At 47.1% G+C, this 16,280-nt stretch overlaps 1 protein-coding gene across 1 annotated transcript in view; it reads left to right on the top strand.

The window, feature by feature from the left end:
- LRRC9 (leucine rich repeat containing 9) overlaps window positions 1-16,280 on the top strand; it is a 719,638-nt gene that overhangs the window by 245,517 nt on the left and 457,841 nt on the right. The window contains exon 11 of the mRNA XM_086937964.1: window positions 2,538-2,714. Within this exon, the coding sequence (XP_086794090.1) occupies window positions 2,538-2,714 (177 nt within the window). The remainder of the gene's footprint in view (window positions 1-2,537; window positions 2,715-16,280) is intronic.

Genomic DNA, 16,280 nt, shown 5'->3' with positions numbered 1-16,280 from the left:
TAACCTGCTAAAGTTATTTAACTTTCTATACAGTTGTGGACCACACTTGTGAGTATCTCAGACCCCTTGGGTTCCGCAGACAACAGGTTAATAATAACCGCTTGCTGTCGTAGAGCACAGCAAGGTACATATATCTTCCAAATCCCCAATACGAGTTTTATCTTCTGGCACCTGTGTTTGACAAATCTCACATAAATTGATGGTGGTCGTATCATTCTGATACTGCCAAACATCAGGAACAGATCAGAGCTCACCCCAACACTTCAGCCCTTCTTGGCTGAACCTAAAAAACATCACAATGCAATCCCCAAGAACAAAGCAGCATTTCTGCATTGTGTGTCTAATGAGTTTTCTAAAGCTGGCACATAAAAATGGCTGATTCAAAGCATGTTTTCTGACAGTTTTTATCCTTTGGTGCACTTTCATTTAAACATGTTATTTGGCTGTTCGATGATTGGATATTGGGTTCTATTTGATCAATAGCACATAATTGAGACTCTTGTTTTCAGACCCTTAACCCCTTAAGTGCTGCTGACGGCCAATGGTCGTCAGCAGCGCTACCTCCCCAGTGCTGCGCACGACCATTGAACGTCCATTCAGCACTAGTTCTAATGGACAGCGCAGCACTGGGGAGGAATGTGTAATAGCAGCTATGAGGTTAATGTGGCTCTGTGTTTAGAAAACAAAAAATCAGATCTTCTGGTGACCATTTATATAAATAATACAAAAGTGTCAGCTCAACATATGGACACTGTTTAAACTTTACTTAGAAACACAGCAAACAGTCCACACTACACAGCAAGAACAGGGCATTATCCCAACAGGTGTTTGGTAAACGCCGCGGACATAGGCCTCCCCCTTTAGTTGAAGTACAAAATATACTTGTTGGGGAAAGGGTTGTCTCTGGGGGTTATGCTTGAAATACAAGTTGAATTTGACATTTGTGTGGTTCCACTGCATGCTCTGAGGATATGATGGTGGTATGATATGAAAACCTTTATACAGTTTTTTCTTCTTCTTTGTCCTACCATGACTGCTTGTATTGAAATGCCCTCTTCCTATACTGCAACTTACATACTGTGATGTAACTAAATACTGAAACCTGGCTGATGGAATTGATCAGTATGTGGAAATACTAATAAGGTAAAAATTTTAAAAAAGTGTCAGCTCATTGTGAAAGCACACATACAGTCTACAGTTTGAAGAGAAATTTGTGAATCTGGCATAGAACTCATCCCTTGCAGATCTCACCCTAACAGCATGTAATAGCTTTCATGGCTACCTCTTCAGCTGAAAGGAAGGTGTGAGCCCTTTTCCCTGACAGCAGTCCTGGAAGTGACACTTTCCTTGACAGTGTCTTATTTTTCTGGTGTGTTTGTTTGCTGATGCTAAGGATAGAGACCACATTAAAGTAACCAAAGGGGATGGTTGGTATGCCTGCAAAGGTCTCAGTCACTGGTGACAACTGTGACCACATGCCAGCCCATCACTTAATCTCCATGGCTCCATTCCAGACTAGAACCAACCATATATAAACTAGTGTTGGCCATGATTCAGTAGGTTCAGCCCATACTGCGAGGCCACATCCACACTATACATGACACAAGCAATCTGATATCGGTTCCACAGAGCCAGAGCAGGCAGAATATCCTTCTCTCACGTTGCGGCCAAGACCTGGAACGGGCTCCTGGCAGACCTCAGACGCTCCCACTCCCTGAACACCTTCAGGAAGACTCTCAAGACCTGGCTCTTAGGCTAATCAGGGATGTACCATGTTACAACGCATACTATTACAACTACCTACCGTTACAACGCGACCATTACAACGCATACCATTACAACGCATACCATTACAACGCATAGCGCTTTGAGGTGCTGGATAGTGGTAAGTATAATTTACTATTCTAACTCCAGTCCCCGTGGACCCTAGGGAAGGTGTTGGATAGTAAATTATACTTATTCCCTATCCTAGAGCGCCCCCCAGCGCAATGCGTTGTAATGGTATGCGTTGTAATGGTAGTGCGGAGTAACGAATGCGTTGTAACAGGTGTATACCGCTAATCAGATGTGCTGATCCCCCCGCCCCCCCGCTCAGAGCCTTGAGACCCTCATGGGTGAGTAGTGCACTTATAATACCCTGATTGAGCCATGCTGGGCTTCATCAATGAGGTGTGACTTAAATCCTGTTGAACAGTTAGCAATAGACCCACGTCGGGCCATATCCATTTCACGGATTATGTTGCATTAAAATAAAACCGGAGTCACCATTCGGGAAGCTAGGCTGTGAAGGAAATATAAAAGAATAGGAATGAAAAATAAATCAATGCAAGAGGGGGACTCAGTATCGAGACTTAGGAAAACAGAGCAACATTATTTTGGTGATTGCCAGCATCATCAAAATGGTAGAAATAAATGTATTCTGTTAAGTGTAACAGTCTTTACAAAATTTGAGTTTGTTTTTGTACTACACTTTATTAACTATATTGGACAGTGTTTTGTTTGTCTTACTTTAAATGACTAGACAATTTTTCTTGCAGGTTTAATTCCTGCTGTGATCTGATTTTGGCACGTTTTTGTGCACTGGATTTTAAAGCATATGGCATCACTGGAGTGAAAATAAATCGTATTATTCGAGTTCACAATCGTATCCTGCGACAAAAATTTGATGAGAAATGTCAAATGTTTTTGGACAACGAAGATGATCGCTTTACAGAGTAAGTTCCCAAATACATTAGTACTAAAAATGGGAAATGCACAGTTCACTTTAATCTGGACTTTTAATATATTGTATTGTACTGTGTTGTAGTTGCACTAGTATGATATTGCAGCCAGCCAACTGTGCAGCTATGCCTCAAACACTGTTAACTGTGCCATCGACCCTCTGAATCTAGGGTGCGGCAAAACACAGGTATCATGGTTTAAGTGGGAATGCGTAGGGAGGGAGTACCTTCTGTTGGTGTCTTTTCTTAAACATATTTGTCAACTCTGCTAACACGTTTAAGTTAAACAGCATACAAAACTGATTTCCTCACTTAACATGCTCATTAGCGCCCAGAAGAATGTTTTTCTAATGGGTCCCTTCAATGTAAATCTTGCCCGCAATCTAACGAGCGAGCCTTCCCTTGTCGCTACAGACTCCATGTGGGACATTCCAACAGTGACACTTCCCTCCACAAAGCAGGGGTCCAAAGGCCAGTTTTTGTTCAGTATTTTACATTCTTTTAATTTATGCTCTTTGACTGCCAGGTTTCTAGGTGACAGGCCCGTAAAGTGCACAGACACTCACATCAGCAAAATGCTGCGAGTATTTCTGCCATTTCATCACCTTTTGATTTAATTATAGGACTCAAGCGTCCCGCTGCCTAATAGATACAGCTCTTAAATATCAGCCTTACATGGCAATAGGTTAATCTAATGGTTGTCGCTAGTTAAGACATCCCTTGGGTCAGTAGACAAATTAAACAATTGACTGACTGCTGATGACTGCATTGACCTAATTCAGACCTTCTGTTAACAAGGGGGTCTCTCAAATTGGCTGCTACACTGTTGGGAGGTTAACATAAAGCTAATACTTAACTTGCACTTCATCATTAACCACTGCTCGCATCTACCAGTCAGAGGTGCAGTTCAAAAGGGCTGGCATAACCAAACTTTAAGCAGTCACAAAAAATAAATAAAGATCTTTTTAAGAAAGGTTAGAAGCTTACAGTCCTAATTAACTAACTAGGAAAAAATAAACACGGAGTAGGTGATATTACAAGAGATCTTGGATTAAATTCCCTGTCTGCTCATAGTTGATGGTAATTCTTTAAGACTTTTCAAGAACTACTAGCTGGCACGATGACAGTTATAAAAGAAACTTAGACATAGAAATATCATAATAAAAGACAAATAGCAGTGCAAGGATAATATCTTAAAGATAATCACGCTTTGATACAATCATTTGATAAAAGGTTTTATTTATTTATTATGTATATCTGTATTATATCATTGACCTCAGTTGAGAGCTAAATCAATTATTTAATAAACCTGAAACTAAACGTTTTCCCTCTATACCTGCACTTATTGCAGGGGTTAGAAGTTTAAGGAGACATTATGAACAGGAGACTTGGGAAGCAAAGGGAGCCCACACAGAGAGTCAATAGCTAAAAATAATTCACATTAGCAGGTTAGGTTCTCCAAAGAAAATGTTGGCAGTTTATAAACAGCCTTGACTCCCATTACCGAATTGATCTGGGCAAATCAATCATTGAGCAAACTTGAAGTGCTTACATTGCCTTGTTATACGTGGATGATTCAGTTAGAGGGGATCCTTCTTAAGGCTCGATTTCGATGCCGGTAGGAAAGCATTCAAACCGAATCGGTCTCGGAATGCTTTCCAACCAACTTGGATCCAGGGAGTCCAACCGACTGGTTATGATGCATCTGGATGATTCCGGATACGATTTGGTCGGACTCCCATTGAATTCAATGGGAGCCTGTGTTCCGAAGGAATACACATGCTCCAATTGAAGGAAGGCGTGGCTTGCGAAAATTGTTCAGCCTGTGGCGGACACCCCATGGTGCCTGCCTCACTGTGCATAGTTCGAAATGGGGGTCCCTTGGGTACCCCCGTGGGCCCCATTTGGAAGGCACCGCATGAAGGGGGGCCTGCTACTGGCCCCCAAAGTGAGAATCTGACAGCCAGAACAACCAATTTGGAAGGGCTGTCCAAATCTGACATCGTACTTGTTCGGTTGGAAACACACCCGTAGACACGCATGTTTGGGTCTGAACGGCTCTGACTTTCCGAATACCGCCCGGTTCAGATTCGGAACCGATTCGGAAAGTCCGAACATCATAATGGGTCATTGGGAAAGGTTTCTAAATCGGTCAGAAACAGATCTTCTGAAACTGATTCGGCAAACCTGAATCCGATTGATTCGGGGCCCTTCCAAATGACATTGTAATTGACCTTAGTCTTAACCCATGCAGCAGTTTATATTAACCTCAGTCTAATTCTGAACATTATCAAATCTTCCAAATCTAATGGAATGTCAGGCTTTAATGGTCTTCATTATATACTCTACATCTTTAATACCAACTTCCCTCTACTTCATACTACTACACTTTTGAAACCCAGATTGTACCATCTGCCTGCAAAGGATCCATTCTATACCTTTTATATAAAAAACTTGATCCCACGAGATCAACAAACTGCATAATGATTGCTGTGCTTGATGTGGAAGATAAAAGTAATACACTAGGATTTTGCCAAAGGTACCAGTGCTTTGGGCTGAATCAAACAGCTTAATTCCAGTGTCAAAAGCAGGCTGGTTTCAGAGGCAGCGGCAACACTACAGACATCTGTTCTTTTTATCGATTCTAATTTATGAGACTTTTATACTTAAAAAATGTAGTTTGTTTTTGTACTTGACTGACTATCGGATGACCTTAAATGAAGTACACCACTCTACATTTTGGTCAAAGGTAGCTAGATGGTGAAATTTCTCCTTCGTTCTTAAGGGCCGTCCGGTAACTGTATTGGAACACATGGGCTCAGGTTAAATTACCACAAAACAACATTATCTCAAGCAAGATATGGACCAATTGAGAGCTAAAGCAGGGCTGTGTAGTGGCCCACTGCTTTCAAATACTCAAATGCACAGACAGTTTGATTATTCTAGATCACACAGCAACCGGTCTGAGAAGTCCATGGCTGCCCTGAACAAATACAGCATTGACAACAAATTAAAAATCAACACAAATTTAGCAAAATGAAAAGCTAGCACTTGGGTGACATTCCGGTTGAGAAACATGGGAAATGCTGCTACTCTGGAGAATGGATTGATGATCGAGGTTCGCTGAACGAAAACTAGGCATATTTAAAAAACAAATCTGCGTCTTGGAAAGGGGCGACCACTCGGTCCCCCCGAACGTATGGCGGAGTACCACGATCCCCCCGGGAAGCCATCTTGGGCGGGAGGCGAGTCTCGGCTGGTATGCCCGAAGCGGCGTAGCCGGGGCGCGCCTTTTCCCGCCCTAGAGTGGGTTGGCCTAGACACCGACGCGGCTGGCCACGCTCTTGGGGCAGGCAGGGGCGGGTTTACGCCCGCCCTGAAGACGGATAAAAGGAGAAGCAAGATCCGTAGGCATCCTCTTGTTCCTGTGCTCTGAAGCTGCACCTCCTCGCTGCACGTGAGCTCGAGACGGAACGAAGAGCCAAGGTTTCATGTTTCAGGGTCATTATTACATGGATAGGTGTATGCCGATGGGGTGCTCTATATCTTGTGCCTATTTCGAAAAATTCAGTACTTTTCTACAATGGGTCTTCACAAGGAAGACGGGTTTCCGAAATGTGATGCATTACCTTGATGATTTTTTGTTCCTGGGGGCAGCCGGGGACCCGGAATGTGGGCAGGCTTTGGCACAATTTTGTGTCTTGATGAATCAGTTTGGCGTGCCATTGGCACCTGGTAAGACTGTGGGGCCGTCCACTTGCCTCGAGTTTCTGGGGATCGAGTTGGACTCCGATGAAGGTTGTTTTCGTTTACCAGCCGAAAAAGTGTTAAAGTTCAAGTCATCCCTGCAAATGTGTATAAATGGATCCAAGGTCAAACTACATCAGTTACAGCAGCTAGTGGGCCAGTTGAATTTTGCCCTGAGGGTTATACCAATGGCCCGCCCCTTTTCTCGTTCGATTGCTCAAGCCATGGTCGGCCTGAAGGAAGGCCACCATCGCACGAGGCTCTCGGCTGAGGTCCGCCAGGACATGCGCATTTGGTTGGCATTCCTGGCGGATTTCAATGGTCGAGTCGTCTGGAATAAACCGGCCGTGTCCTCTGAGGAGCTGGGGCTGTGGACGGATTCGGCAGGGAGCATAGGTTTTGGTGCTATATTCGGCACAAGATGGTCGGCACAAAAGTGGCCGACATGATGGCATGACAGTGGATTGACAAGTAACACTGCTTTCCTGGAACTTTTCCCCATTTTAGTGGCCCTGAGAACTTGGCCCGAAGGGTTCAAGGATCACTCCGTGGTATTCTGGTCTGACAATATGACCGTGGTCGAGTGTATCAATAGCCAGGCAGCACGATGCAAATGGCTTTTGAGATTACTAAAAGAAATTGTTTTACTGTGTATGCAATTGAATGTGTTGTTTAAAGCTAGACATGTCCCGGGCGTAATGAACCAGGCAGCTGATGCACTGTCTCGTTTTCGTATGCAGGCTTTCTGGGGTTTTCTTCCCACAGCGGACCCGGAGCCGGCACCCTTTCCCGAAGCTCTCTGGTCTCTCGGTGCCCCGAACTTCGTAACCTCGTGGGAGAGAGTTTAGCACCCAGGACGAGGAAGGCATATGAAGGGGCGTTCCGGTCCTATTTAGCCTTTTTCGGGACTGATAGAGAGGAGCTTTGGGTACAGGAGGAGTGGGTGGTAAATTTTCTGATGTCTTTACACCTGGTTGGGAAATCGGTGGCCACGGCTCAGAGGCATCGGGCTGCCATTTCTTTTGTTGCTAGGGCTCATGGGATCCAGGACCCAACAGCGTCTTTCGTAGTGCAGAAAGCGCTACGGGGGTGGCAACGCCTTGAGGGTCGCAGAGTAGACGAGAGGCGCCCGATAGGTTTGGATAGGCTGGCCCAGTTATTATCCAGACTCCCTGCTACGTGTTCATCTCAGTTTGAGACAGTGTTATTCCGAGCCGCTTTTACGCTGGCATTCCATGGGGGCGATGCGGGTAAGCGAACTAGTGGCGAGGAACAAGCAGGATGTGACAGGAGGATTGTGCCAGGAGCACGTCCAGATCAGAGGGGAGACGATGACGGTCTCATTTGTCAGGTCCAAGACCGATCAAAGTGGGATGGGTGACTGCGTAATCATACGCAGGATTCCCGGGTCTTCCATGTGCCCGGTAAGGTGTCTAGAAGATTATTTAGCACGGAGGGTGGCATCATGGGGGGGGGACCTTGTTGAGACACGCTGACGCCACCCCACTGACAAAGTTTCAGTTTCAGCGGGTGCTTGCGATGTCGATTGCCGCTGCGGGCTTGAACCCGGGCGAGTTTGGGACCCATTCCTTTCGGATAGGGGCTGCTACAGAAGCTACAGCCAGGGGTCTGAATGTTGAACAAGTTAAACGGGTGGGGCGTTGGTCCTCCAATTGTTATAAAAGGTATGTGCGGTTGCACATGTTGTGAAGCTGTAACAATGTACTCACGCTTCTTGTTTTTGTTTGGTTTTCAGTTGCGCAAGCCTACGAGGCGGGGCGAACTTTGCAGTCGACCCAACACCGGGCCAGCGGTCAGACATCACCGGCTGTGAGAAAAGAGGTGTGGGTCGTGGGCCACTCATACGTGAGACGTGCCGCGGACGTATTCAAGGCAGGTGACATGATTCACGTGGCTGGGGAATACGGGTACAGTATGTCCTTCTACGGAAGAGGCGGTCTCTGTATTGACCAGTTTCAATCATTTTTTGAGGGTTTACTAGGGCGGACGAGGTCACCGCCGGCTGTAGTCATAGTACATCTTGGGGGTAATGATTTGGTCACCACTGGTAGACGACTTCTCCTTGAGGCAATGCTTTCCACTGTAAGTTGGTTAGCTAGGAGAGTTCCAGGGTGCACAATTGCATGGTCCCATATGATCCCACGAAAAGTGTGGCGGGGGGCTATTTCGGTTCCGGCTTTAAATCATTCTGTTAGAAAGCTTAATAACAAAGTGAGTAGGTTGTTCCGTTCCAAGACACTGCATTCTATTTCACATGGGTGTATTAATGATGACAATATGTATTTGGGGGATGGGGTGCATTTGTCTCGGGTGGGGAATGAGTTACTCATAGGAGACTACTTGGCATGGCTGAAGACGTTATAACATGACCTTTAGGTAGGAGTTGTGTGGGGGGTCCGGATAGCCGGTCAACTATCCGGCCTGTGGCGGTAAGGTCATGATCGTGAGCACTAATTGGAAGATCCCTATGAGTGGGCGTCACCCAACACGGATGGGAGCGCTCGGGGGAGGTGGCCATTGGCCCCTCAACGGGGAGGCGGTCCCTTCTAAGGATGGGTCGCCGAAAGAAAAGGAAAGGCGGTCAAGGCCCCTTTCTGGGTAGGAGGGGTTACAGCCCCCTCCTGGGGAATTTCCCGGGGCCAGGACGTCTGCGACGGCAGATGTGGTAAGTTGTGTGGGGTTTGGGGGGGGGTCTACGCTACCTTCTAGATACCTCACACGAGTCCTCGTACGACCTCTAAGTGGCGTCGAGTTTTATTGGGGCCCCCGTCAAGTCAAGGGAAATTGGTAATTGCACTTGAGGTACGCCTCTGGGCCGCCCCTCACAAGTGAGGGCGATATTTCTGGGTTAGGGATCTTGACACCGGTTACGACCTTGCCGTTGGCCCTTAAACGTTAGGATGTACAATTTCAAAATTTCAAGTAAATGTTTTGTAGGATGTTAGTTCGGCTAGGAGAACCTTTGTATTAGAGAATCTGTTAAGGTTAGCCAAACATCGCAATGTGGTAATGAAATTGTACATAATATGAAACTGTTTATTTAATGTTTTAATTTTGTTTCATATTTTAATAAATACGGCCGGGAGGGTTACTCCCTCCCGTCTTCCAAAGACTTCAGAACTGTTTCCGGTTTCCCATCCTTGGGGATTGTGTTGAGAGGGGGTGGCGGGTATCTCAGCCATATGGAAAGGGGCGACCACTCGGTCCCCCCGAACGTATGGCGGAGTACCACGATCCCCCCGGGAAGCCATCTTGGGCGGGAGGCGAGTCTCGGCTGGTATGCCCGAAGCGGCGTAGCCGGGGCGCGCCTTTTCCCGCCCTAGAGTGGGTTGGCCTAGACACCGACGCGGCTGGCCACGCCCTTGGGGCAGGCAGGCAGGGGCGGGTTTACGCCCGCCCTGAAGACGGATAAAAGGAGAAGCAAGATCCGTAGGCATCCTCTTGTTCCTGTGCTCTGAAGCTGCACCTCCTCGCTGCACGTGAGCTCGAGACGGAACGAAGAGCCAATTTTGACCCACCCACCAGCCCCTGAGGACAGCAAGTGGGTTTTGAATAAAGTTGATGGATAACTCTGATTTTCGTTTACAGGTTGTGTTATTATCGTGATGATTTTGAGTATGTAATAAAGAATGGTCGACTTGTGTTACATTTCGCAAATAAAGGAATTCTGCTTTAGTGTTCATTGGTAAGCATGCATTTAATAAAAGTGTAGTTGCTACTGTCTTTTTAGTTTAGTCATTTAGTTAGCATTGTCGTATTTATTTTGGTCGGGCGGTAAGGTCATGATCGGTGAGCACTAATTGGAAGATCCCTATGAGTGGGCGTCACCCAACACGGATGGGAGCGCTCGGGGGAGGTGGCCATTGGCCCCTCAACGGGGAGGCGGTCCCTTCTAAGGATGGGTCGCCGAAAGAAAAGGAAAGGCGGTCAAGGCCCCTTCCTGGGTAGGAGGGGTTACAGCCCCCTCCTGGGGAATTTCCCGGGGCCAGGACGTCTGCGACGGCAGATGTGGTAAGTTGTGTGGGGTTTGGGGGGGGGGTCTACGCTACCTTCTAGATACCTCACACGAGTCCTCGTACGACCTCTAAGTGGCGTCGAGTTTTATTGGGGCCCCCGTCAAGTCAAGGGAAATTGGTAATTGCACTTGAGGTACGCCTCTGGGCCGCCCCTCACAAGTGAGGGCGATATTTCTGGGTTAGGGATCTTGACACCGGTTACGACCTTGCCGTTGGCCCTTAAACGTTAGGATGTACAATTTCAAAATTTCAAGTAAATGTTTTGTAGGATGTTAGTTCGGCTAGGAGAACCTTTGTATTAGAGAATCTGTTAAGGATAGCCAAACATCGCAATGTGGTAATGAAATTGTACATAATATGAAACTGTTTATTTAATGTTTTAATTTTGTTTCATATTTTAATAAATACGGCCGGGAGGGTTACTCCCTCCCGTCTTCCAAAGACTTTAGAACTGTTTCCGGTTTCCCATCCTTGGGGATTGTGTTGAGAGGGGGTGGCGGGTATCTCAGCCATATTAATTTATGCCATTCGCCATCTCGACAATAATCTGGAAGTGCCTTTGATTAACCATTTTATTTATCACACATGCAAAATGACTTTCGTATTTTAGAATTAAATCATTTTTTTTAGCAAAACCCATGATTAAACATTACATTGTGTCTGTGCCTACAACCCAACGGGCCGGCTACATAAAGGTCAGTGCGCAAAAAGAGAGCCAGTGCAGTACTGCAAATTGAAAAAAAGTTACACAGCAAGCAGCCTACAACCCACTCGAGCCGTCCGCGTCAAACAAGAAAGAGAAAGGAAAAGATGGCCAAAGTTGCAAGTGAATAACAATGAAGGAGCCCTGCTGAATATAACTCCTACGTGTACCTAAGAAAAATACTTGAAAAGTTACACAGCAAGCAGCCTACAACCCACTCGAGCCGTCCGCGTCAAACAAGAAAGAGAAAGGAAAAGATGGCCAAAGTTGCAAGTGAATAACAATGAAGGAGCCCTGCTGAATATAACTCCTACTTGTACCTAAGAAAAATACTTGACGCCTGCGCAGCAGGACCAGTGCTGCTAAGTCTGCCTTTTCTAAACAGCATAGAGAAAATAACATTTAGGGGTCCATTCTAGAAGGACCCAACAAACCCACCCCGCCCTCCCAAACCCTCTCTGGAAGAACCACGCAGTGCAGTCACAGGCTGGGTGTGCCCCATTCTAGGGGCCAATCTAGCAAGGGAAGCCCATATCGGGTTGACTGATCCTAACCACCATCATTAGTCCGATATCAGTTTCAAAATACGTAGATATGCGGGACATGTCAACTCCCGGATCTCCACTGAAAGGATGGAGATAAAGGGGGCACATATTTTGACGTAATTAGATTTATCCCCCAGGGGGGCCATGGACAACCTTCCCATTCCTAGCAGGAACCACAGCCAGTGAAGCCATTGTTTATGGTCCGGTACTTGGTCTGTTTTTCATCCCCTCAGAATCACACGATGAGCAGCATTTAATGCCAAAGCAATTTGTATACCCCTCAACGAGTGCAAGTGAAAGGTCAAGGCGTTGGGCACTCCTAATATGGTATATGCAGGGAACCTAGGGATAGTGTTATAAAAGGCTCTATCGATCTCTTCGGAGATTCTTTCCCAGTATATTGTGCGTTTCGGACAGTTCCACAATGAATGAAGAAGAGTACCAGGGCTCTCACACCCCCGCCAGCAGAGACCATCACACTGAGAGTTCCATTTGGCCATGCAGGCCTGTGTTTGTACCAATACGATAAAAAATGTTATGCTGTTTCTGTATGGCCCACAGAGTGTACAGTATGATGAGTCCTATAAAAAACATCCTCCCACTCCTTGTCCGACAGTGTGCATCCGATCGATTTCCGTCTCCCATCGTTTCTGCCCTGCAGTCCGATTCCTGCGAGTCCCCTGAGAAAGAAACACGTATGTCCCAGATGAGTTTGTGGTTGTCCTTTTTCAGAAGGAGCCATTTTTCTAATGGGAGCATGGGCATACTTGCCAATTGTCGTATTTAAGAGCCCGATACCCAGTGCAGCATTTGTACATGGAGGAAGCAGTCCGAAGGAGAGAGGTTATAGTCTGCTACTAGTTGTTCAAAGGGGATGTGGCCTTCGAGATCAAACAAATGGCCCATCTTCTTGCAACTACCAGAAACCCAGAGTATGCCCACCCCCTTGCCCATACCTGGAGGGAAATCAGGGTTTGAAAAGAGATGAGACATAGGAGATGGAAACGTTGTGCGGGCTGCTGATGAGGACACCCTAACCAGGCTTGCATGGTGGGGTGTGTAACCGGTGATGAGTACAGCCCCCAGGAGTGGGAGGCCTGAGGTAGCCAGGCCTCCCTCCACACGGGACCCCCAGCCAAAGTCTGATCAATAAATACCCAATGTTTCTCCGTCATTGGACGGTTCCATTCCACTAGATAACGTAATAATGAGGCCTGATATTAGCGACTGATATCGGTAATGCGAGACCACCCTCCTGCTTGGAGCGCTGTAGCAAGGTCTTATGCAACCTAGGAGAGATCGGGCCCCAAAGAAAGCGCTCTATCTCTTTTCGGATGCAGGGGAGCATACCAGGGGGCGGCCGCAGGGGAAGGGTTTGAAAGATATAGAGTGCTTGTGGTAGAACAGTCATCTTGACAGCGGCTAGCCTACCAAGCCATGATAGGTGCAGACGCTGCCATTGGGATAGATCCTTGCGTATGCAAGAAAGTAAGGCAGAATAATTTTCTTCTGATGTTTTACTTAGGCTCTTGTGCAGGACCAATCCCAAGTAGGAAATACCGAACAGTGCCTGAAGGGCATCTGCCGTTGACTGAGCAGCAGTCAGATTAAGAACCCGCGATTTCTGTAGATTAATTTTGAATCCAGAAACTTTGCCGAAGGCCCTCAGATCCGCCATAACAGCCGGCATGGCGGTCAATGGATGTGCCAAAGAGAAAATAATGTTGTCGGCATAAAGACTTACCAGATGACAATCAGCTCCGAATGGAATGCCCTGCACGTTAAGATTATCCCCAAGTCTTTGAGCCAAAGGCTCCATATAGAGAGCGAAGGGCAAAGGGGAGAGGGGCCAGCCGTGCATAGTCCCTCTCCCCACCGTGAAACCGCCAGATCGTACCCCATTCACCTTCATTTGCCGCATTTAAAGTGCTATATATGCTCGCTGTCCATCTACGGACCTGAGTACCCAGGCCAAATCGTACCAATGTGGCAAACATGTACTGCCAATGAACCCGGTCGAAGGCCTTTTCAGCATCGACAACAACAGCGCCTCTTCCTTGGAGTGCTTCACTTTATCGATAAGATGACAGATCTTCTTCGTATTATCTCCGCATTGTCGGCTTGGGATGAATCCCACCTGATTTGGATCGATCAGTCCAGGCATCAAAGGATTCAATCTATGAGCCAAGATACTAGGGAAGAGTTTTGTGTCAACGTTTAGTAGTGAAATCGGGCGGTACAAGCTACAGGACAAGTAGTCTCTTCTGGGCTTGGGTATAACTGTGATCGAGGCTTGCAGCATCGTGGCCGTAAGGGTGCCTGTTTCGACAAATGAATTAAACAGCCAGGTGAGCAGGGGGGCTAACTCAGCGCAAAAAGTCTTGTAGAAAAGCGCGCTAAATCTGTCGGGGCCCGACGCCTTCAAGGGTTTCAAGCAGGCAATAGCGGAAGTCACCTTTTCAATTCGTATGGGTGCTTCCAAACCCTCTGTCTCATTAGGCAGAAGTGGGGTGATCGCTGTGCCATTCACATAGTCATGGGGGTTGAACAGGGAAAGAGACTCCACAGAATAGCGATCCGAATAAAAAGCCTTGAACATATCATTATACCTGAATCATCAGTGATCTCAGATTCCTGAGCGCCGCGCACCGATTTCACCGCCTGTGCATGCTGTTTACTGCGTAGGCAGTGTGCAAGCATACGTCCCCCCCGTTCATACCCACGAAGAACTTATGCTTCAGGCGGAGCACCGCATGCTCGACCCTATCTAAATCAAGGCTTCTGAGCTGGATTCGCTCCTTTCCGAGTTGACACCAGACCCAGGGAGCTCCCGTGCGTTTGTGATTTGCCTTGAGTTCCTTAACTTTAGATTCTAGCTCCTCATGCTTGGCTTTCCGGGTCTTATTGTCATGCCCCGCATTAGCAATCAATGCTCCCCGAGAAACCAATTTAAGAGCTTCCCAGACTGAAGCCAGTGCTGTGGAACCATTATCATTTATTGCTATATAGTCTGATAAGGTACGTCTTACATCCTCCACCACAAAGGGGGACGACAGCAAAGAAGAAGAAGCCGCAAGCGACAGCTGTAGTGTCAGGGTAATATGTGCGTGATCTGAAAGAGAATGGGCTTCAATGGATGAGGTCCGGGCGCAATCCCATGCTGCATGGGTGACAAGGAAATGATCTAGGCGGGTGTACGACACATTGGCAGCAGAGTAGTGCATGCAGTCTCTTTCGGCGGGGTGGAGACAGCGCATAGCAACCCTAATCCCACATTCCTCCATCCAGACCCTTCCTGGTGCAGAGAGTGCCCCTGCTCCTCCCGTTTTAGCGCTAGAGCGGTCAAGCCCGGGTCCATCACTAGATTCAGATACCCGCTCACCACTACCATAGGATCGGGTGTATGTAGAACCTCGGCCATAGCCTCAATCAGAAACTTTTCTTGATGTTCATTTAGGGAGTAAATAGAAGCCACTGTGAAGTTAGTAGGACCAGATTGAAATCGCTTTGCTTGGAAAGCAAAATAGCGACCCCACCCTTCTTGCCCTTCCCCGAAGTCAAGAATTGGAAGGGAAATTTCCTGGACTGCATCCTGTGTGTGCCCTTAGGGAGTAAATGGGTTTCTTGAAGTAAACCTATGCCCCCTCCAGAATACTATAGAAGGGACAGAATTGCCTTACGCTTGGTAGGATTATTAAGGCCTCGGACGTTTAAACTGAATATTTCTATCTCCATGTACCCTGTAAAGGTAAGGGATATGTGTAGCTGAAGCTGGGGGACCACAGGGACCCGACAAATCGTGGGAGATGCGAACCGAAAAGGAGTGACATAGCAACCCAGCATTGAAAGACCTCTATTAGAGAGATCAGTGGAGGGGACCCACCCTACCCTGAAACAATTCAAACCAAACCAGAAACAATAATCAAACTGTTGAAAGTATTACATAATGTCCATCCCGAGAGGGGGGCCAGTAATGATGGGGCTGCTCAATGAGCAAGGGAATCTACAGGGAATAAGCTACCCTGTTCCCCAGTCGTAAGAGATCCAGACTCAACCACACATTACCTCAATCGTTAGTGTCCAGGGAGCCCCTTCCGCTCCAGTGAGGGTCTGTAGTACCGCAGAGCGTTCTTTCTCCATCATGGCGGTGTCAGGGCTGCGTCTAGGAACCAGCGAGGGCAGGTTGTCAATATCCACGTTCAGGAGCTTACACGCCTCGGTCAGTGAGCAAGGTTGACAGATCTTTCCTTCATAGTGAAAGATGAGGCGAAACGGGTGGCCCCAAGAGTAAGTTTTTCCCTCCGATTTAAGATTGGTGATCACTGGGCGAAAGTCTTTTAGCTTTTGAAGGGTATTAGCCACCAGATCCTGGTAAAGTTGTAGCAAATGATCTCTAGAATGTAGGGGTTGACAGGACCTGGCCGCCCTAAGAATCTCTTTTTTCACCTTAAAGTCATGTATGCATATAAGGATCAGCTGGGGGCAGGGGCTGCCGAGGGGGGCCCACCCAGTGACACCTGTCAACTGT

Source organism: Lissotriton vulgaris, chromosome 9 (genome assembly GCF_964263255.1).
Source record: "Lissotriton vulgaris chromosome 9, aLisVul1.2, whole genome shotgun sequence".
Lineage (NCBI taxonomy): Eukaryota > Metazoa > Chordata > Amphibia > Caudata > Salamandridae > Lissotriton > Lissotriton vulgaris.
The sequence above is the reverse complement of the archived record's forward strand: the minus strand, read 5'-3'. Positions and strand labels throughout refer to the sequence as shown.